This window comes from Diadema setosum, chromosome 6 (assembly GCF_964275005.1).
Source record: "Diadema setosum chromosome 6, eeDiaSeto1, whole genome shotgun sequence".
NCBI classification, from domain to species: Eukaryota; Metazoa; Echinodermata; class Echinoidea; order Diadematoida; family Diadematidae; genus Diadema; species Diadema setosum.
Genome location: NC_092690.1, coordinates 18,796,073 through 18,814,632, shown reverse-complemented (window position 1 = coordinate 18,814,632; position 18,560 = coordinate 18,796,073). Strand labels below are relative to the sequence as shown.

Sequence of the window (18,560 nt, the reverse complement as noted above, 5' to 3'; positions counted from 1 at the left end):
GAATGATTTGAATGAAATCAATGAATATCAAGGAAAAAAGTGTTGAGTTGGTTTATTTGCATTATGAGGATTTGTTTGAGTGTTTGTTGGTGTTTGTTTGTATTACGTATGTATTAGCGGTGTGCAATGGCAGTTCGTTTGTGCTAAAATCAACTAACGATTGACAAATTTTTTACGGCGTGTGGAAATTATTCGCTCATGCATAAAGCATGCCAAACCTATTCTGGGACAAAGAATAGTGGTATGGACGTTCTAGTTTATAAGACTGATGGAAGAAAATGACTGCAGTGAAAAATGAACAAAGACAAATAACATTTGGGGAGGGGTTACGCCATTTCCTGACTCCCTCGGATGTATTTTCTCTCGGTCTCTCTCTCGCCTATAGCCTGCCTCACCGCTGATATTGGTTCACACACCCATACTATTTTTAGATCAACGCTGGTGTGAATTTTTTAAACACGTGCTCATACACTCTGAAGGCGTTTGTATTGCCACAGTAGCGCCGCTATATTCCACATACACACGTAAGCATACAGGCACACGTATACACACAGACAAACAAACCACTACCACTATGACCACCACACATGCACAATTTCTACATATTGTATTATTATACTCCAAACACACACACATACACACACACACACACACACACACACACACACACACACAACAAATCATACACATCACATATCATGCAGCTCACAATACACACACACACACACACACACACACACGCATACGCATACCTTACCAGTCATACCCTTCCCACCAAAGCTTAACACCGGAGGAACCATCCCGAGCCCGGGGCGACAATCTGTGACGGGGCGACAATCCGTGTCGCAATAATTTTTTTTTTGCCAACACGGATTGTCGCCTTCGAGGTCAAAAACTGGGAACTGCACAAGCGTCACAGATTGTCGCCAGGCGACAATCCGTGTAGGGGGCGACAATCCGTGCCGCCAGCGCCCGTCACGGATTGTCGCCCCGAGCAGGAGGCGACAATCCGTGTAGGGGCGACAATCCGTGTCGCAACAGACGCTTCTCGTAATACGCATTGCGTGCCTTTTTTTCTTTCTACTGTTTCCTATTGTTTGTGAGTTCTAAACTTGCGGCAAACTACACCGCAGCCGAAACACAACGCGTACCGACTCATTCATGCGGCGGCAGCGGCACGGACATAGACGCACCGAAGTTTACATTCGGGCTGCCGTATTGGTCAGAATCGTTAATGATAGACCTGTCCTGCGATTGGTTAATTATCTTACACACCCAAGCTATCGCCTTATATGATAGTGCGTGCGATGGAGCGTAAACGCCGTCGCTAAGCAGGACTGATAATTGTATTGTTTCGTCCCGTGAAAGAAACAGGTCGTGAGCTTGAACATAGCCTGAACTTTGAGAGCGATTTTCTCCGTTATTTAGAAAATGGACTGACATCATAAGCGTAGTTAATATTCGTTTTTATGATCTATAGGGATGTCGAAATGAGTTGTATTATATATCAGTGTAAAGCTTAGAGTCTGTAGAATTCACATATAGGCATAACTACGATTTCATTTTTTGCGACTTTTGACTCATTCCGACGGAGCGCATCACAATAAAAAAAAAAAAAACAACACACACACACACCATTTAACGACTATTGCTTTGAATTTCTCAGAAATTTTCCATTTTCTGTGAACACTCTACATGAAAACCTCACGTGATCTCTGTCACTTCCCGCGCTTGGCAACACACTGCTTCTCTTGAGCAAATTGAAAAACAAGTATTGCATGCTGGCCCTTTTCCACTCAACTCTTGCATAAACCTGAAGTCATTTGTCACAAGACAAATTTATGAAACATCGCGTGGTTGGGCACGACGGAATGCCTGATTATTAAAGACAGGTTAATAACCGACTATAGTAAATGTGTCCATTTTGGTCATTCATACAATTACAACCCTCTCTGCTACCTGAAGACAAGTGCGAGCACATTTCCATATCTCGGAAACATTTTATTAAGTCTGGCATTCGGTAAAACACAGTTAAGCATCTCTCTATAGTTTTACCGCACGTCGGCCACGGTCGCGACCAATTACCGTCTTGACATGACACCCACGTGTACTGACTTTGGGTGGATCGAGAGCGATAACCTGCGTTGCACTCGATGCTCACCCAGAAGTCTTCGCTATGTGTGTACCCTTGATCCGAAGGTGCACGTTGGTATGGATATACCCTGTAGTTTCCAGTGGGTGTTGTGGGAGGCATGCATTTCAAAATCTCTGCAAAACATGCAGAAACAAAGGTGTACTGCAAATGACAAGAAATTACTGAAATAGACATGAAAGGATGCTTCTATAACATCAAACATGAATATTTGGAATTGTTTTCTTTTTTTCTTGTTGCTTGCTTGCTTGTTTGTTTGCCAAACATTTTCGTTAAAGTGCTTCAAGGACCGAGTGGGAAAGAACAAAGGTGGAAGATTGAGAAAATCCAATCTTTTACTAGAAATTAGAAAATAAATGCAAATGATGAAGAAGGTGGAGAGAGAGAGAGAGAGAGTGTGTGTGTGTGTGTGTGTGTGTATGTATTTGAATGACAGCAATTATGCTCTGTAGATACTTCTTTTGAAAATTAATGTGTACACGTAGTTCAGAATTTGGTTCTCTACTCGTCGAGGTTATTCTAGACGACATTCTCCATGATAAATTATTGTTTGTAATTTGGTTTATGTTTTTGGACCATTCCTGTCACTATTAAAGAGCTGTAAATTCTCAAACGCAGTAAGTTTTAGAATTCATCCTAGTTTTGTGAGCACATCAGAAGCATTGGTGATGAAAATGTGTTAAGAGGATTTTATAGTTGTGGTTGAGACCTAACTTTAAGTTTCTTTATAGTTTTTATTAGATAATGAGAAAACTCGTATAAAATGTGAAAGAGCATGTAATTCCCAAGGAATTCAACGTTTATTTGATGAAAATATGTTTTGCAATGGCTGAGAAAAAACAGAGCAATCCTAATTAAAGGTGGACGCATATTTTACTATACGATCGCTTTGTTTTACCATGGAAAGGTAAAAAACAAAGACAAGAACAAAAGAAAAAAACAAAGTAAAATGCAAAGTAAAATACAAAGTAAAACCAAAGTAAAAACAAAGTAAGACAAACGATCACGTACACACACGCAAAAAGATTTTTGAGTTTCTGCTGTTGTACTTTATTTCTGGATATTTCAGTCATTCCAAAAAAAAAAAAAAAGAATTTCGTCGAATAAACTTTGAATTCCTCTAAGAATAGTATGCTTTTCATAAGAAGATTCTTGGTATCTCACAAAACTTAACTTTCCAATCCTCATTTCCATCAATACTATACAATCCTTTTCAGGGAATTTTAGATGGTTATAAACACCTTCAGTTGTAAGTGGGAAGAGACTGAAGTGAATTTGTCTGCCCGAGATCCACTCTAACCGAAAGACGATTCCTTGGATAACCATTTCTCTATAGGGATATCGGAAACATTTCCTCGTGCTATACATTTTTTTTTATTCTAAGGCCAGAAATCAAAATTAACCCACTTCTTACGATTTTTTGGTTCAGTCCCTGTAGACATGAATGATCTTATGTGGAGGATCCATTAGGTGACCGTTTACAGTGGATTCATACCAGACCATAAGACATGAGTATTTATTTATTTATTTATTCAGTCTTTTTTCAACAGGGTAGCCCCATCAGTAGGCAAGTACTGTTCTTACTGGGGGCCCTGCACAAACAAACATTACAGTTGACAAGACAGAGACATATACATCAAATACAACACAATGTGGACAGGTACAATTCTTCCACTGAGTCCCCTACATACAGTCACACAATAACTATATACTGACAATTACACGTTTACTAGTCAGACAAGCAATAATAACATGGTGATGGTCCTATTAAAACTTTCACTGAGAGTGATAAATACCCCCACCCAAAGCGGGAAGAAATGAACCTAACCAGCAACCATCTTATTATATTCTTGCTAATAACAAACTTATGAACATAATAATATGTTACTCAACATAAAATAAGAATACGAATACACTGCCCAATGGCATTCACATATACAGCTGTATATCATATCTCATATCTCTTGTCTAATGCCCAAAATCTGAGAAAATAAATATATCGTCAATTTCTGTGTTTGTCAGTGAAAACGCTGTTGCCATGGTAACACAATGTATAACTTAAAAAAAAAATCTACACAACTATGATATCATGAGATCATATCATATCCCAAATTTCAAATCCAATACTCAAAAACTAAAAAAAAAAGGCAGTATTATTCTATAATTTTCATTCAAATGATGTTGTTAACATGGCAACGCACTTTTCAACTACATATATAACATAAGAAAAATTCAAACATCTAAATCATATAATGATCACATATGCCAGATTTCAAACCAAATACTCCAAATCCATATTTTTAACATAATTTTTCATTCAAAATGTACTGTTACCATGGCAACACATTGTGCAACAGTTAACCAGAAAGCCTATCTCATCTAATGGCAATGTGAATGACCTTCAAAACAGAGAAAGGAAAAAAAAAGAGAGAGAAAAGAAGAGTAAAGAAAAGAAAAGAAAAGAAAAGGAAAGAAAAGAAAAGAAAAACAAAACAAAACCTGTCACCACAGCACATACTCTCCGACAACCACCAAAGGTGGGCCTGCACTCCTTCAAACATGTACATACCATAGCAAACACATGTGTGTATATAACTTCAAGTCATTACCAAAACAATATTGCTTGTGAAAAAAAAAAAAAAAAAAAAACATATACCAAATTATCAAATGTAATCATGTATATGATAATCACCAATACAGCGTCTTAATATTGCCGACTTTTCAGAAACTGAGTACAAAATGTTTCCTTTGTTTGAGCATTTCTCACTTCACTTGGAAAACTATTCCAAAGTATTGCACCATCAAAAGAAAATGCCTTTCTGCCACTTTCAGTTTTTACTTTGGGTAGAACTAAACCTCTACTTTGAGCATTTCTCGTACTGTATTGATGTACACTCATGGCAGCTGAAAACATACTCTGCAGATATACAGGGGCAGAATCATTCAGAATGTCAAACATAAGTTTTCCTTTCTGAAATTTCCATCTCTTCTCCATATCTATCCATTTTAGACGTGTGAACATTTCATTGGTTGAGGTTCGAGTGTTTGTCTGCAAAACTATTCTTGCTGTTTGTTTGTGTTGCTTGATTAGAATATCCTGTATTCTTTGACTTGAGTTTGTCCACACACTTGAGCAGTAATCATAGTAAGGTAATATCAGAGCATTTGCTAATAGCTTAGCGCTCTCAACAGTCAAATACTTTCTTACTCTACGCAGCAAAGCTAGCCTGGACGCAATTTTGGCAGATACCTGGGCAACATGTTCATTCCAGGTCAAGTGTTGATCCAACCAAACACCAAGATATTTGACCGTCTTCACATGTTCTATCGACACACTTTCAATCTGAATATCAATGTTTTCCCTGATACCATTTACTCTCTGTGGGGTGCCGACTAACAAAAACTTTGTTTTTTCAGTGTTGAGTGTTAAACGATTCGAGTTCAACCACGACTCTACTCGCCTTAGATCTTCATTCAATACAGTCTCTAATTCTTTGGGACTCGAAGCGCTATACATAATAGCAGTGTCATCTGCATATAAAACGATTTTGCTGTGTTCAACAACAGAGGGTAGGTCGTTAACAAAAAGCGTGAAGAGCAGGGGTCCTAAAATAGAACCCTGCGGTACTCCTGATTTGAGTACCAGTGTATCAGACTTTTTCCCTTGGATCATTGTGCTTTGTTTCCGACCTATCAAATATGATTTGAACCATGATATTGCGTTATCACCTATACCGTATGTACGTAGTTTATGTAACAACAGGCCATGATCCACGGAGTCGAAAACTTTCCTTATGTCTAGGAATACCAAACCTGTCAGTTTCCCGCTGTCCATATTCCTGAATACATAATCACTGACATAGATTAATACTGTATTTGTTGAGTACCCTTTCCTAAAGCCTGATTGCTGTGGTGTTAACAGGTCGAGGTCAGCCAGATAATCATGTAACTGAGTGTGAACAGCTTTCTCCAGTATGAGTATAGTATACTCATCAGCGAGTCGCGTAAAGAATACGAAGTGCTGTCCTCTTGCAGATAGTGAAAATGCAGTTAAGACAATAATGAGCTATAGTTGGAACTTCAGCTCATTAATGTCTGAATGAATTTAGATACTCTGCTATATTCGATCACATCTTGCAACACGTCATGAAGTGACACCTTTCTGTCTGAAGTACTTCCCGGATGCTCCTCTCTATATCGTTTTTCTTTTAGCTTCCTGTTACTGAATAAGTCAAAATTAGTCTGGAGTGGAGGTGTGGGCTCTAGTGGTCTAGTGAATTTCGCTATGTGTTTTCAATAAAAAGGTTCAGGGTTTAAACCTTGAAATGTACCGCGCATTTATCACTAATAGAGAGACTTAACCCAAAACAATTTTCGATCCTCACCTAAATTTAGTATACTACGAGATTTATGGGTACTCGGTGATAAAGCGAACATAAATATAATTCAATATCAACAACTATACTGGACTTACACTTTTGATTTATAATATGAATCAAAGTAAGATATGCATATTTGGAACATAAACTTATGAACGTTACACTGAGATATATTTGCAATCAGCTGCTTTATAGAGAAGTAAATTTACAATTGGGAATACCATGTTAAAATTCACTAAATATTAATAACAACCCATACACATGACATCAGATACCATCTACAGTGACTTGATGTTAAAACCCAAAAGAGTTGTCCAAAGTCCCTGGCACAGAAAGGGTCAAACTGACTCACCACATGTTGGCCAGGATTCAGACCACTGCCCATCGTTACAGACCATCGTGACCCGGTCTTTGGGAGTATAGCCCAATGAACACTTGACTCCGATCTCGCTGCCGTGTCGATAGTCCTCCCAGGTACCAGACTGAGAAGAAGCAATGGCGTTTCGTGGCTGCACAGTGATGCCACTTGTTTGTTCATTTTGTTGCGAACATCGTGCAAGCTCAACTGAAAGAGAGGAAACGATTATGATCAATAGATTGTAATATTGTATTGATAATATGTCTTGGTTTAGAAGGAATCATCCCAGGAGATAGACGACCACGAGTCATATGGTCCACGAACTACACACCAAGCAGGCCTACAACATTCCCACAATAGCTAGACACTAGGTAAAACAGGTACATGATCTAGACACTATTTGTGGCAAGTAAGGCCAACGAGCTCATATAGGCAAAAAAAAAAAAAAAAAAAAAAAGGTTCACGAGACATAACTTATATTAAACCTCGTGATGTCATGTCGAGCTCGTATTTGTATAGTGTCGAATTCATGGACCTTATATTTGCATAGTGTCTGTTGCTCGTGGACATTACAGCTCGTGGGCCTATCTTAGTTGATGTCGAGCTCGTGGGCCTCATTCTCTGCAGCCCCGTCTTAACCAATGAGTATAGAAGCTACGTCGTGCGCTCCTACCCATGGGGCGTTCTCTGGTGTAGCGGTACATAGCGTTCCGCGGCCTATTTTGCTTTAAAAAAATCGACAAAAACTTATCGTTCTGGCGCAAAACAATATCGGCCGCCACTGATAACGACAGATAATAGTACTGCGGCAGATTTTGTCCGAGCAGTAAGCACTACTTTAGTGTATTGCTGATTTTTTTTTTTGTTCTCTCTCTCTCTCTCCCTCCTCCCTCCCTCTCTCTGCCACACTCACGTGGTGATGGTCAGTGACTGTCAGACAGTGGTTCCGAGGGTTAGAAACCAGAGGAAAGAAGCACGTGCTGGTGAAGCGCCTGTTCCGATATGCTTTTCTCACCACGATTTGACAATTTCCCCAGATCGGGAAAAATCACGTAATAAATGAGCCGATCTGGACACAGTACGATGTTAGAACGTTCTATGAAGGCTATATTTACGACAAGCCATGCTTACTACGCTCTTACTACGATGATCGGGAATGCGACACTACAGTCTCTCCCGCTGCATTTACGCTTTAGAACGATGCAACTACACTGTTAATGCAATGTTGCCGATGTTATCTAATCTATGCAAGCTTTTTTACGCTCTGAGCGATCTATACGATCTTATCATGCTGTTCCCCCGTCCAGAGAGCTGAAAAGTGCCAGAGCCCCGAAATACCCTATTTGACTGCCGATCATCAGTCTGTCAACTAGCATGCAGAACCAAAGAGACCTCGGACCTCGGAGAGCCTCCGAAACTCACGGTTCTTCAGCAGCAGTTTATCATTAATCAATCACGTGCTGAATTCCTTGCTTTTATAGTCGTCTTCTTCCTGTTGTACAGTATTTCATATTCTTCAAAAGTATATCATGTCCTCTTGTTCATCTTTTGTTAGCACCATGTGCAGTTTCTCTTTCTTCACCTTGTGGGTAGCTGCTTTTCTGCTTTCTTTTCTCATTTGACTTCATCTCTTCTTCTTCTTTGTGGAAAATTTGCGCTCCTTCTCCTTTATATTCTGCCTTGACAGGTGCAGCGACAACGTCCTCCTTCTAAACAGTTTTTCCTCTCGATCTCTTCGATTTTCTTCTGGCAGACATTTTGACTGCAAATTTTCCAGCGTTTCAGCTGCGGCGAGAGTGAAAGACGCACGTAAATAAGTCTGGGAAAACGTAGGAGCTAAAGCAGACAAATCGTAATTAAAGCGGGAACGCAGCGTACCGAGAGTGTAATGAAAAAAAGAGCCTCATATACCTATTTCTATTCTTTAACGAAAGTTGAGAACGTATTGAAAGCAACATTAGAGCGGAAGGTTGTGCTCTGATCAGAGAAGAGCAGAGCAGTAGCCGGACGCGATTTTTTTTTTCCGTAACCCTAACGCGTCGAAATTGCCAATTGTGGCACTTGAGCAAAGACTATCAATGTACTAGTTGGTTGCGATACTTGTGTTGCTTTCTTGTATACAGTACCATGGTCGTCTGCTAACCACAGAATCAGATTAGAATGTGAGAATGGCACGCCGCCTTGTGAACTGTCATAACAACGGCTTTGTGTGCGTGCGTGTGTGTGTGTGTGTGTGTGTGTGTGTGTGTTGTGTGTGTGTGTGCGTGTTTCCACTTCGCCATCGGCATCGCGTTCTGCTTTGCCGTCTGCTTACACTACTAGTATTCCTGTGGTTTTGTTCGCCGTCTGCTGACACTTTTCCTTTGTCTCGCAAGACTTGCGTTGTTAATGATAATAATAAATATCATTTATAAAGCGCTTATTACAATGTTTCTAATGCGTTTCAATGCGTCTCGATGAAAACATTAGAAAAGAGAAATTCAGTCATGGAGTACAAATTGTTGTTAAGATGCAAACTCGAAGTTTTCATCAATATCTTGCAAAGGTAAATTGGAAATCTAAGCTTGGAATTAATCATGATATAAGTATTATACATAGGCCTATATAGGCGTACAACTGCAGCAATTGCTATTGTTAACATTGATCATGTTTATTAAGCCACGCAGAATCAGATTCGAAGTGGGCATTAGGTCTAATTGGGTAACATGAATACGCTACTTGGTTAATTTGGGTTTATACTTCTCCAACCTCACGATGATTGTGCTTAAAAAAAAAAAATGATTCAGAAAGGCGTAGTAGGCTCCTTTTTAGTTCAGGTTCATGTAGATCAAGATATATATGATTAAATTCTCATGCACTAACATCCAAGATGAAGATGGGGAGGGAAGAGAAGCTGGGGGAGAGTAATCATCGATTTCGATCGATAAAATCTCTATATATTAATTCAATCAGCTTTATAAAGGCATTTTGAAACAGCATTTATAAAGCAAACAGCCACTCATTTTCATTCTAATATCACGTACGGTTTGAATTGATCTATCAATATAGATGATAGGTCTATATTTTTTGATGTTCACTTTATCATTGCAAACCCTATAGTTCTCCTCATCAAGTGCCTCGTTACCTCTACCAAAACGACCATCAGTGAAGGAAACCCAAACCCAAATGTGGATTGAGTGAAAGCAGCAACATTAGTAAAACACATCAGTGACAGTTAAAGGAAAATTACACAATTGTAAAAGATGCAAAAGTTATGCATTTTTAACGTTTTGATGTTGGTACAACTGGATAAGGGGATACTATAAAAACCGCTTTCAGAAAGTAGGGGGAATGATTACTGCCTTTAACATAACTTATGTCAGTATCAATTATGTTGATGGAATGTGTAATTTTCATGAAAAATGATTTCTTTGTGGAATTCTCTTCATGTTTTCTTTACATTGTTGTCCACACATGACGTCATGGACTCTAGTAGTCTCCTTATCCAGTGATTACAACACCAAAACTATAAAAATGAATAATTTTTGCATCGATAGTCGGATTTTCCTCAAACTTTCACTAATGTTGCTGCGTTCACTCAATCCATATTGCTCTTTTGGGTTTTGGTTTCCTTTAATATCAAGCAATCATCACTACCGTCATTGCTTCAATTAGATTATAAAACTGAGGGATCGATCACAGAAAAGAGTTCTGTGGGATCGACCATAAACATCATTACTATCATTTCACAACTGGATATCATCTTATCATCATCATCATCACCATAATTGCTACTCGTATTACCATCGTATACAAATTACCACAAGCAATCTTCCTCCACCATATTGCACTTATCAATACATTTTTTTTTCATGTCACCAATCCATCAACAACTTCACGAAATCTCTTGCATATTTTCAGCTTCATCATTTTCATCAGTCTAAATAAGCATTGCGACTATCAATATATTCCTACTCGATCCCTCCCTTCAATGCCCACATGGCCTAGCACCCTTATTGTAAGTCGATTCAATGAAATGATGAAGATAAATGATTGAATATTAAAACACTGATTTGTTTGTTTGTTTGTTTATAAGAACACTAGCCGCATTCACACGTGTTAGCTGGTTACCGGGCGCGCTCCAAAACTCGAGTTCTTGTTATACTCGTAACTTTTTATGAAACTTCATGATCGATATACAATAGATATAGAAACAATCACCTGGCATAAACTGGTATCAGATTCCCAGGTGGGTTCATGAGTTTATGAGTAATACACATTTGTGGAAGCGATTTGAAACGATCGTTTTATAATGTGTTGTTATTTGGCACAAATTAATTTCATTTATTCTAATAGTGAAGGATAACCAAAAGAAAATTAATCTACCCGATATTAGCCAAATTTAAGGTCTTTTCATTAAGTTGGAACATCAAGCATCTGTGCAGAGTCACAGATGCTACTTACGCGTTTTTATAATATGCATTTACATGTATAGGAAACTGATATACGTTTAAACGATGATAGCCATCATATTATGGTGTCCTATATAGCTCCATACCAAGCCTGGAAAAAAGTACGGAATCTATCAGCAATGTTGCAATGTGTGTGTGTGTGTGTGTGTGTGTGTGTGTGTATGTGTTTTCTTTACACCGAAAACTCGACGGCGGGCGCCTGAAAACCTTCCATGCACTTTGTGTGTGTGTCTTTGTGTGTATGCGCGAGTGCGTGCAATGTGTGTTGTGTGTTTGTGTGTTTATGTGTTTGTGTGGGTGTGGTAGGTGTGCAGTATATCGTTACTTGCAAAGTTTCGTGTATGCTAACGTAAAAATCGTAATCAAGAGTTATTCTGAAAGAAAATGAAAGCGAGGTCACAGCTTGTCGTTGTTCACGTCTGAAAAAGTAAACATTCTGGTTATAATCATAAAAGTGTCAGAAATTGTGCACTCTATTGTTAAAAAATGCTTGCTATTCAAACTTCAGCGTGTTTTATGAACACATATTTATATATTTCAAGATTGAGCCTGCTGTGACCTAGTTTAGCAACCATGTCATAAAGCATTACAATTTTTCCCCTTAAACGTGATACAACAATGCTAGCAACTATGAATAGGTGGTAGACGTAGATATAAGGCTTAGGACATTAAGTTGCAGGAGTAGGGTAGGTTAGATTTTTATCATGATTTGTACCTTGAGGTGCTCACAAGCGCTTTATTAGATCTTAAACTGAAATACTGATAAACCTACTGGCCACGACTTCAAAATGACGTCAAAATCACGTCCATTTCCCTTGATCTTGAAGAAAAGGCGTCTTTCAGATGTATTCCTTGTTTTCTTTTCCAATATACGTTAAAAAGTCATAAATTGACGTGTAAACGACGTGCTCATGACGTTCTGACGTACATCTTGTCTTTAGAATTATTTACACGTCATTAAGAAGACTCTTATATGACCACCAATGACGTCTTTTGGACAACTTCCATTTCAGCAAAAATACGACATATTGACGTCAGTTTGAAACGTTAATATGACGTCCAGTATCTTTGTTTATTTTCGTCTAAAAGATCTTTTTGACGTCAGTCTCGTCTTTAAATTAGTAATTTACACGTCTTTATGACGTCTTTGTATAACAGCCCAGACGTCAGAAAGACGTCACAAATATGTCGTCTTTTAGACGTCATCCATTTGGGCAGAAATACGACTTTCTGGCGTCAGTTTAAGACGCCTAAATGATGTCTGCTTTCTTTGCTTATTTAGGTTAAACAAACGACAATTATTGCGCCTTTCTGAAGTCTAAATAATGACGTCATTTTTATATCTTCCATTTGAACAAAAATTCGTCTTATTGTTGACAGTTTCGACGTCTTTCTGACGACAGTAATGACGTGATAATGTCGTCATTCTGACGACAGTATGTCATAAAGCAAACTGATATAACTCTATAAAACTCTATAATTAGTAGGCCTTATTATAATATGACGTTATAAAGATGTCGAAAAACTTACGTAAACAAAACGTTAATATGTCGCTAATATAACGTCATAAATACGTCGCAAAACAACGTAAATTTAACGTCATAATACGTCATTGATATGACGTGATAAATACGTTGCAAAACAAACTGATATAACTCTACAAAACTATAATTCGTAGGCCTAATTATATGACGTCATGAAGACGTCGCAAAACTGACGTGAACATAACGTTCATATGTCGTTAATATAACGTCATAATACGTCACAAAACAACGTAAATTTAACGTTATAATGCGTCATTAATATGACGTGATGAATACGTTGCAAAGCAAACCAATATAACTATAAAACTATTTGTAGGCCTAATAAAATGACGTCATAAAGACGTCGCAAAATTGACGTGGACATAACGTTAATACGTCGCTAATGCAACGTTATAGATACGTCGCAAAACAACGTAAATTTAACGTTAAACACGTTGCAAAGCAAACTGATATAACTATAACACTCTATAATTCGTAGGCCTAATTATATGACGTCACACGGACGTCGCAAAACTGACGTGAACATAACGTTCATATGTCGCTAATATAACGTCATAAATACGTCCCAAAACAATGTAGCCTAAATTTCACGTTATGATACGTCATTAATATGACGTGATAAATACGTTGCAAAACAAGCTGATAAAACTCTACAAAACTATAATTCGTAGGCCTAATTATATGACGTCATAAAGACGTCACAAAACTGACGAGAACATAACGTTCGCATGTCGTTAATATAACGTCATAAATGCGTCCAAAATCAACGTAAATTTAACGTTATGATACGTCATTAATATGACGTGATGAACACGTTGCAAAAAAAAAACTGATATAACTATAAAACTATAATTCGTAGGCCTAATTATATGACGTCACAAAGACGTTGCAAAACTGACGGGAGCATAACGTTCACATGTCGCTAATATAACGTCATAAATACGTCCCAAAACAATGTAGCCTAAATTTCACGTTATAATACGTCATTAATTTGACGTGATAAATGCATTACAAAGCAACGTAAATTTTACTTCACTTATGCGTCGTAAATACGACATGAATAATACGTCACAAAATTGACTTGAATTTTACGTCTTTAGTTCGTCGCTAATATGACTTCATAAATACGTCGCAAAACTGAAGAAAATTTCACGTTAATACGTCGCTGACATGACGTCATAAATGCGTTGTAAAACAAAGTATATATTACGGTATTAAGACGTCATTTAAATAACGCTATGAATACGTTGCAAACCAACGTAGATTGCGTCATTAATACGTGTTTATGACGTAAAAATTACGTCGCAAAATTGACGTAAATTTTACGTCATCAATATGTCACCAATATTAGGTAATAAATACGTCGCAAAACTGACGTAACACATCAAGAGATCCATAACATGACGTGATAAATTCGTTTCAAAGAGACGTTGAAATCACGTCATTTTCTGGTCATTTTCAGACTTGCGACAACTTTGACCATGTACTTGCGACCAAATTGAGACGTCTTTTTGACCTCCGTCTGCTAGCTGGGATGTTCATAAAGTTTGTTCCATCCCTTTCTGCCAATTCAACCGTTCATATGACTACTTTAGGTGATATATGTTTTTCCTAACCAATTTCTGTGCATTTTCTGCACGCATCCTAATGCATCCAGGCTGTAGAAATCGACAACTTTTGCTGATCTGAGATACAACGTCAAACGTTGAAATAGATGAATTTACAGGTCTGTATTTGAAACCTAAAGTAAGGGGAAGTCCAAACTAAAGATAACTTCTTTAAAAAAAAAAACCCTCAAGTGGCAAATAAGAAAATATTATTGGTTAAAGATTGAGGAAAACTTTCTTAAGAAAGGTATCATTCTAATTTTCAACAAATTATAATCGATCAAGAAAATCAGGCAATCTATGACGTTTCCAGCGACTTCCTATACAAGAGAATAGAAAAGAAAGTACATGTATGCAAAATTTCATATTCTAACGTAAAGGCATCATTTACCTTTTGCATATGAAACAAAAACCTAGCATTGGTGCTTCAAAGTAGTTCTTAAATGTGTGTTAGGGATAGAAACAACCAATGTAAATATTTGAACCATTATCATCGATGTTATGTATTTTTAGATATACAAAATGTGTACAATAGTTATAATAAAAATGTTTCCAGATTAAACCGTCTACAGTTATGGTTTAGTGAGAAAAATAGTGATCTCTCCTTATATTTCATGCTTTATTGAAAACGTTTTATATGGTGGGATGTGGAATGACCTACACATGCATCAAAAGTGATATCTTGAACATTACTTTTTAAATCACTGTTCTCAACGGTAAACAGGACCTTTAAAATACATGTTTGTATTCCATTTTAAATTCATCCTCTTTAGTAATCACTCCAAATATTTTACAAATAACCTCTGTGACATCAGTTCTATTACTTCATCAAAGCATCATGGAAAATACATTTCAAATAACTTTCTCAATATCTTTACAAATTTAATGCCTACGAAGGAGAAAATTATCAAAATACTCTTCATAAATTAAGTGACGAGCACATCAAAACACCACTTTTCTGCGGGGGAGGGGGGCAGAATGAATTTTTGAACACTGTGTAGGTGATTAATTCCTAGTGGAGTCAACATCTTGGTTTCGAACCAATGTTGGCTCAACCTTATACATGCACGTAGTTATGTCGTGCCACGCTGGACTAACCATTCATGTAAACGTCACATGGATGTTGGCACAATGTTTCATTGAATACTGTCATTGCTTTTAACATCTTTAAACCGTATATTTTTAATGTTACACAAATGCGATCCTATACACTAACCCTTCACAGACAGCTGTTAACGCCATCCTAACAGTTGACTAGCAAATCACTATTATCTCAGCTGTTGTAAAAAAAAAAAAAAAAAAAGAACAATCGTATGGATGTAATTTATACGGTTTTGTCAAAAAACATAGACTTACATTTTTGTACGTTCACACACATATACACGCACATATACACGCACACACACGCACGTAAATAGCCTTCGAGATATATACAATCACTTATTTAGACGTAAAGATGTATTAATTCATATTGTTTAAAAGTTTTTTATACTTGTTATAAAATTTAATCTGATACATACTTTACACACTTGTGTATGTTAATGCACACCACACCCAACACAACGTTGATTTATACAGATTAATATTTCTTTAATGTCATAAATATTTCTGACAATGACATTGACATAGTATTGCTGTATATCTCTTGTGTGTTTATCATGTCTATGTATCTATGTTAAACGTGTGCTCTGTATATATTGTATGTATCGATGTAACTTGTGTGCATGCTAACAAAACAAATTTCCAGAAACGGACAATAAAATCGAATTGAATTCAATTGAATTGAAATGAAATTTCTTTTACCTCACGGCCTATGTACACATCATTATATCAAGCAGCACTATTATCCTACCCCCCCCCCCCCAAAAAAAAAAAAAATCATTCGTGGCTTGTCAACGGACACCACCTGACGCTCACTCCACTTTTGAGGCTGCCGCGTAAGGCAGCCCATAAATAATCTGAACACAAGTGATCGCTGTCAGTGAAAGTGACCAGTGATTTGTAACTTTGATTGGAAAAGGCACCCTCCCGTGTACCATGGACCTACGTAGGTCCATGCGTGTACCAGGGAGGTGAGAGAATTTTAGTCTCACCTCCCTGCTAATATACCAGCAAGGTGAGTCACCTCTCTGCTTATGTTGTACCGATACTGAGTTTTGTAAAATGATATACTTGCTAAATGGCTTGCTCATGTGAAACGTCTTCGAATAAAGCTCCAATTTACCATGTACGACTTGTGTCCTCACTTCTCATTTTCCTCTGGAACTTCGATTAATGGGAACGTGTTAGTGTTGAGTGTATACTTGCAGTGCGAACAAAATAATACAGAAATGATATTCTTCATTAGAATTTCATCCATATTTCAGGCCCATGTTTGCAATGAAATTAATTTGAACAAAAATAAGCAGCTGAATTCTTATCCCTTGTGCTTCTAAATCATATTTTTCTTACACACAGTACAATATAGGCCTATATATACACACATCATACCATGCGTAGCGTATTACTTGACATAGAATTCTGCATGAATATCTCAGAAAAGGCTTTCTGATTACTTAGTAACTTCAAGCCAATCCATATCTGCCTTACGCACACACTTGTGCTGCTGAATCACCTTCTTTTTTAAACACACACACACACACACACACACACACACACATATATACGCACACACACATACACACACACGCACACACACACACACCTACACACAAACCCGTTGTTATGTTTGAAGGGCGTGCCATTCACATTCGAATCTGATTCTGTGTTAGCAGACGACCATGCCACTGGTTAATGTGTACATACTGTACAGTATAAGTCCAAGCGCATGCGTACAAAACCAGCCAAGTACACTGATAGTCTTTGCTCAAGTGACACAATTGGCAATTTCGACGCGTTAGGGTTACGGAAAAAAAAAATCGCTAGCCGGACCACATCGGTGTCTAGTTGTACTTTCTGATCTTGTACCAATGTTACTAAGCTCAGAGCGAATTTATTACGCTCATCCCCCGGTGTTTACACAGTCACCATGATCTCCCCTTCACTATCATCTTGCTTCGCGACTTAAAATGGGGCAATTTTGGTTGGCAAGATCGGAAGATTTTTTTTTTTAATTTGTTCCCGATCTAAAAGATGCCCACTTTAACCCCGATCTACAAAGGCTGCTGCTACGATGTTTCTGATTTAAACCAATCCCTGTACGCTTTTGCCGCGTGTGTGGGTATGCGTTTAAGGCCCGGTCCCACTGGCCGACGGACACAAAGCGTATGCAGAAAGGACACAGCGGACGAGCAAAATTTCGGGGATGGCTTCATCCGCTTTCATCCGCTCCAGAAATTGACAAAATTGGCGAAAATTGGCGGTAACAGAACGGAAATAGAACGGACGTGGGTAGTATGTAGCGGGGATGTTAAACGGATGTTCATCGGAAGCCTAGCGGATGAAAGCGGATGGAAGGGGATGACAGCTCCGATGGGGTTACCGGAGATAATTGCGAAACGGACGCATAGCAGAAAAAGCGGATGCAGAGTGGATGCAGAACGGATGCAGAGCGGATGTAGAGGGGATGCTTTCGAAATGCTTTATATACGAGATGCATACGCTTACATCCTTTCTATTAACGTGCTATTAACGATGTAAAGACGTTCCACGTATAGTAAGGGTACAAGGTCTCGCGCAGGGACCTAATGATCGCGCATAGCGTAACTGCGTATAGCAAGCGATATTACGCGTAGGACTAAGCGCAAAATTTGCCGATACGCCCATGGAATAAACATACCTGACTTACCGCTCAACATGAGAAGGATGCAGGTAAGAAATTTTGATTTCCAACAAATTTTCCACTAAATTTCCAATTTTTTACCTTGTACAAACCTACCTTCCCTTAAAAATCTGTTCTAAGGATGTTGTAGCCTAGACGTGTCGTCTCGCTTGTCTCGTTCGTAGTCGATAGAATTCGTAATTTGTTCGATCGATCGTTTACCACGTGACGTAATCATACACAAGAACAATGTATGCTGCCAGCAACGCTGAAATACTGTTAATAAATGTTGTTTTAAGTCAAATTTTA

General features: G+C 38.0%; 1 protein-coding gene across 1 annotated transcript in view; it reads right to left on the bottom strand.

The window, feature by feature from the left end:
* The window catches only part of LOC140229596 (complement factor H-like), a 166,203-nt gene that overhangs the window by 37,489 nt on the left and 110,154 nt on the right, over positions 1–18,560 (bottom strand). Inside the window, 2 exon segments of the mRNA XM_072309841.1 lie at positions 2,056–2,268; positions 6,884–7,096. Of these exon segments, the coding sequence (XP_072165942.1) occupies positions 2,056–2,268; positions 6,884–7,096 (426 nt within the window).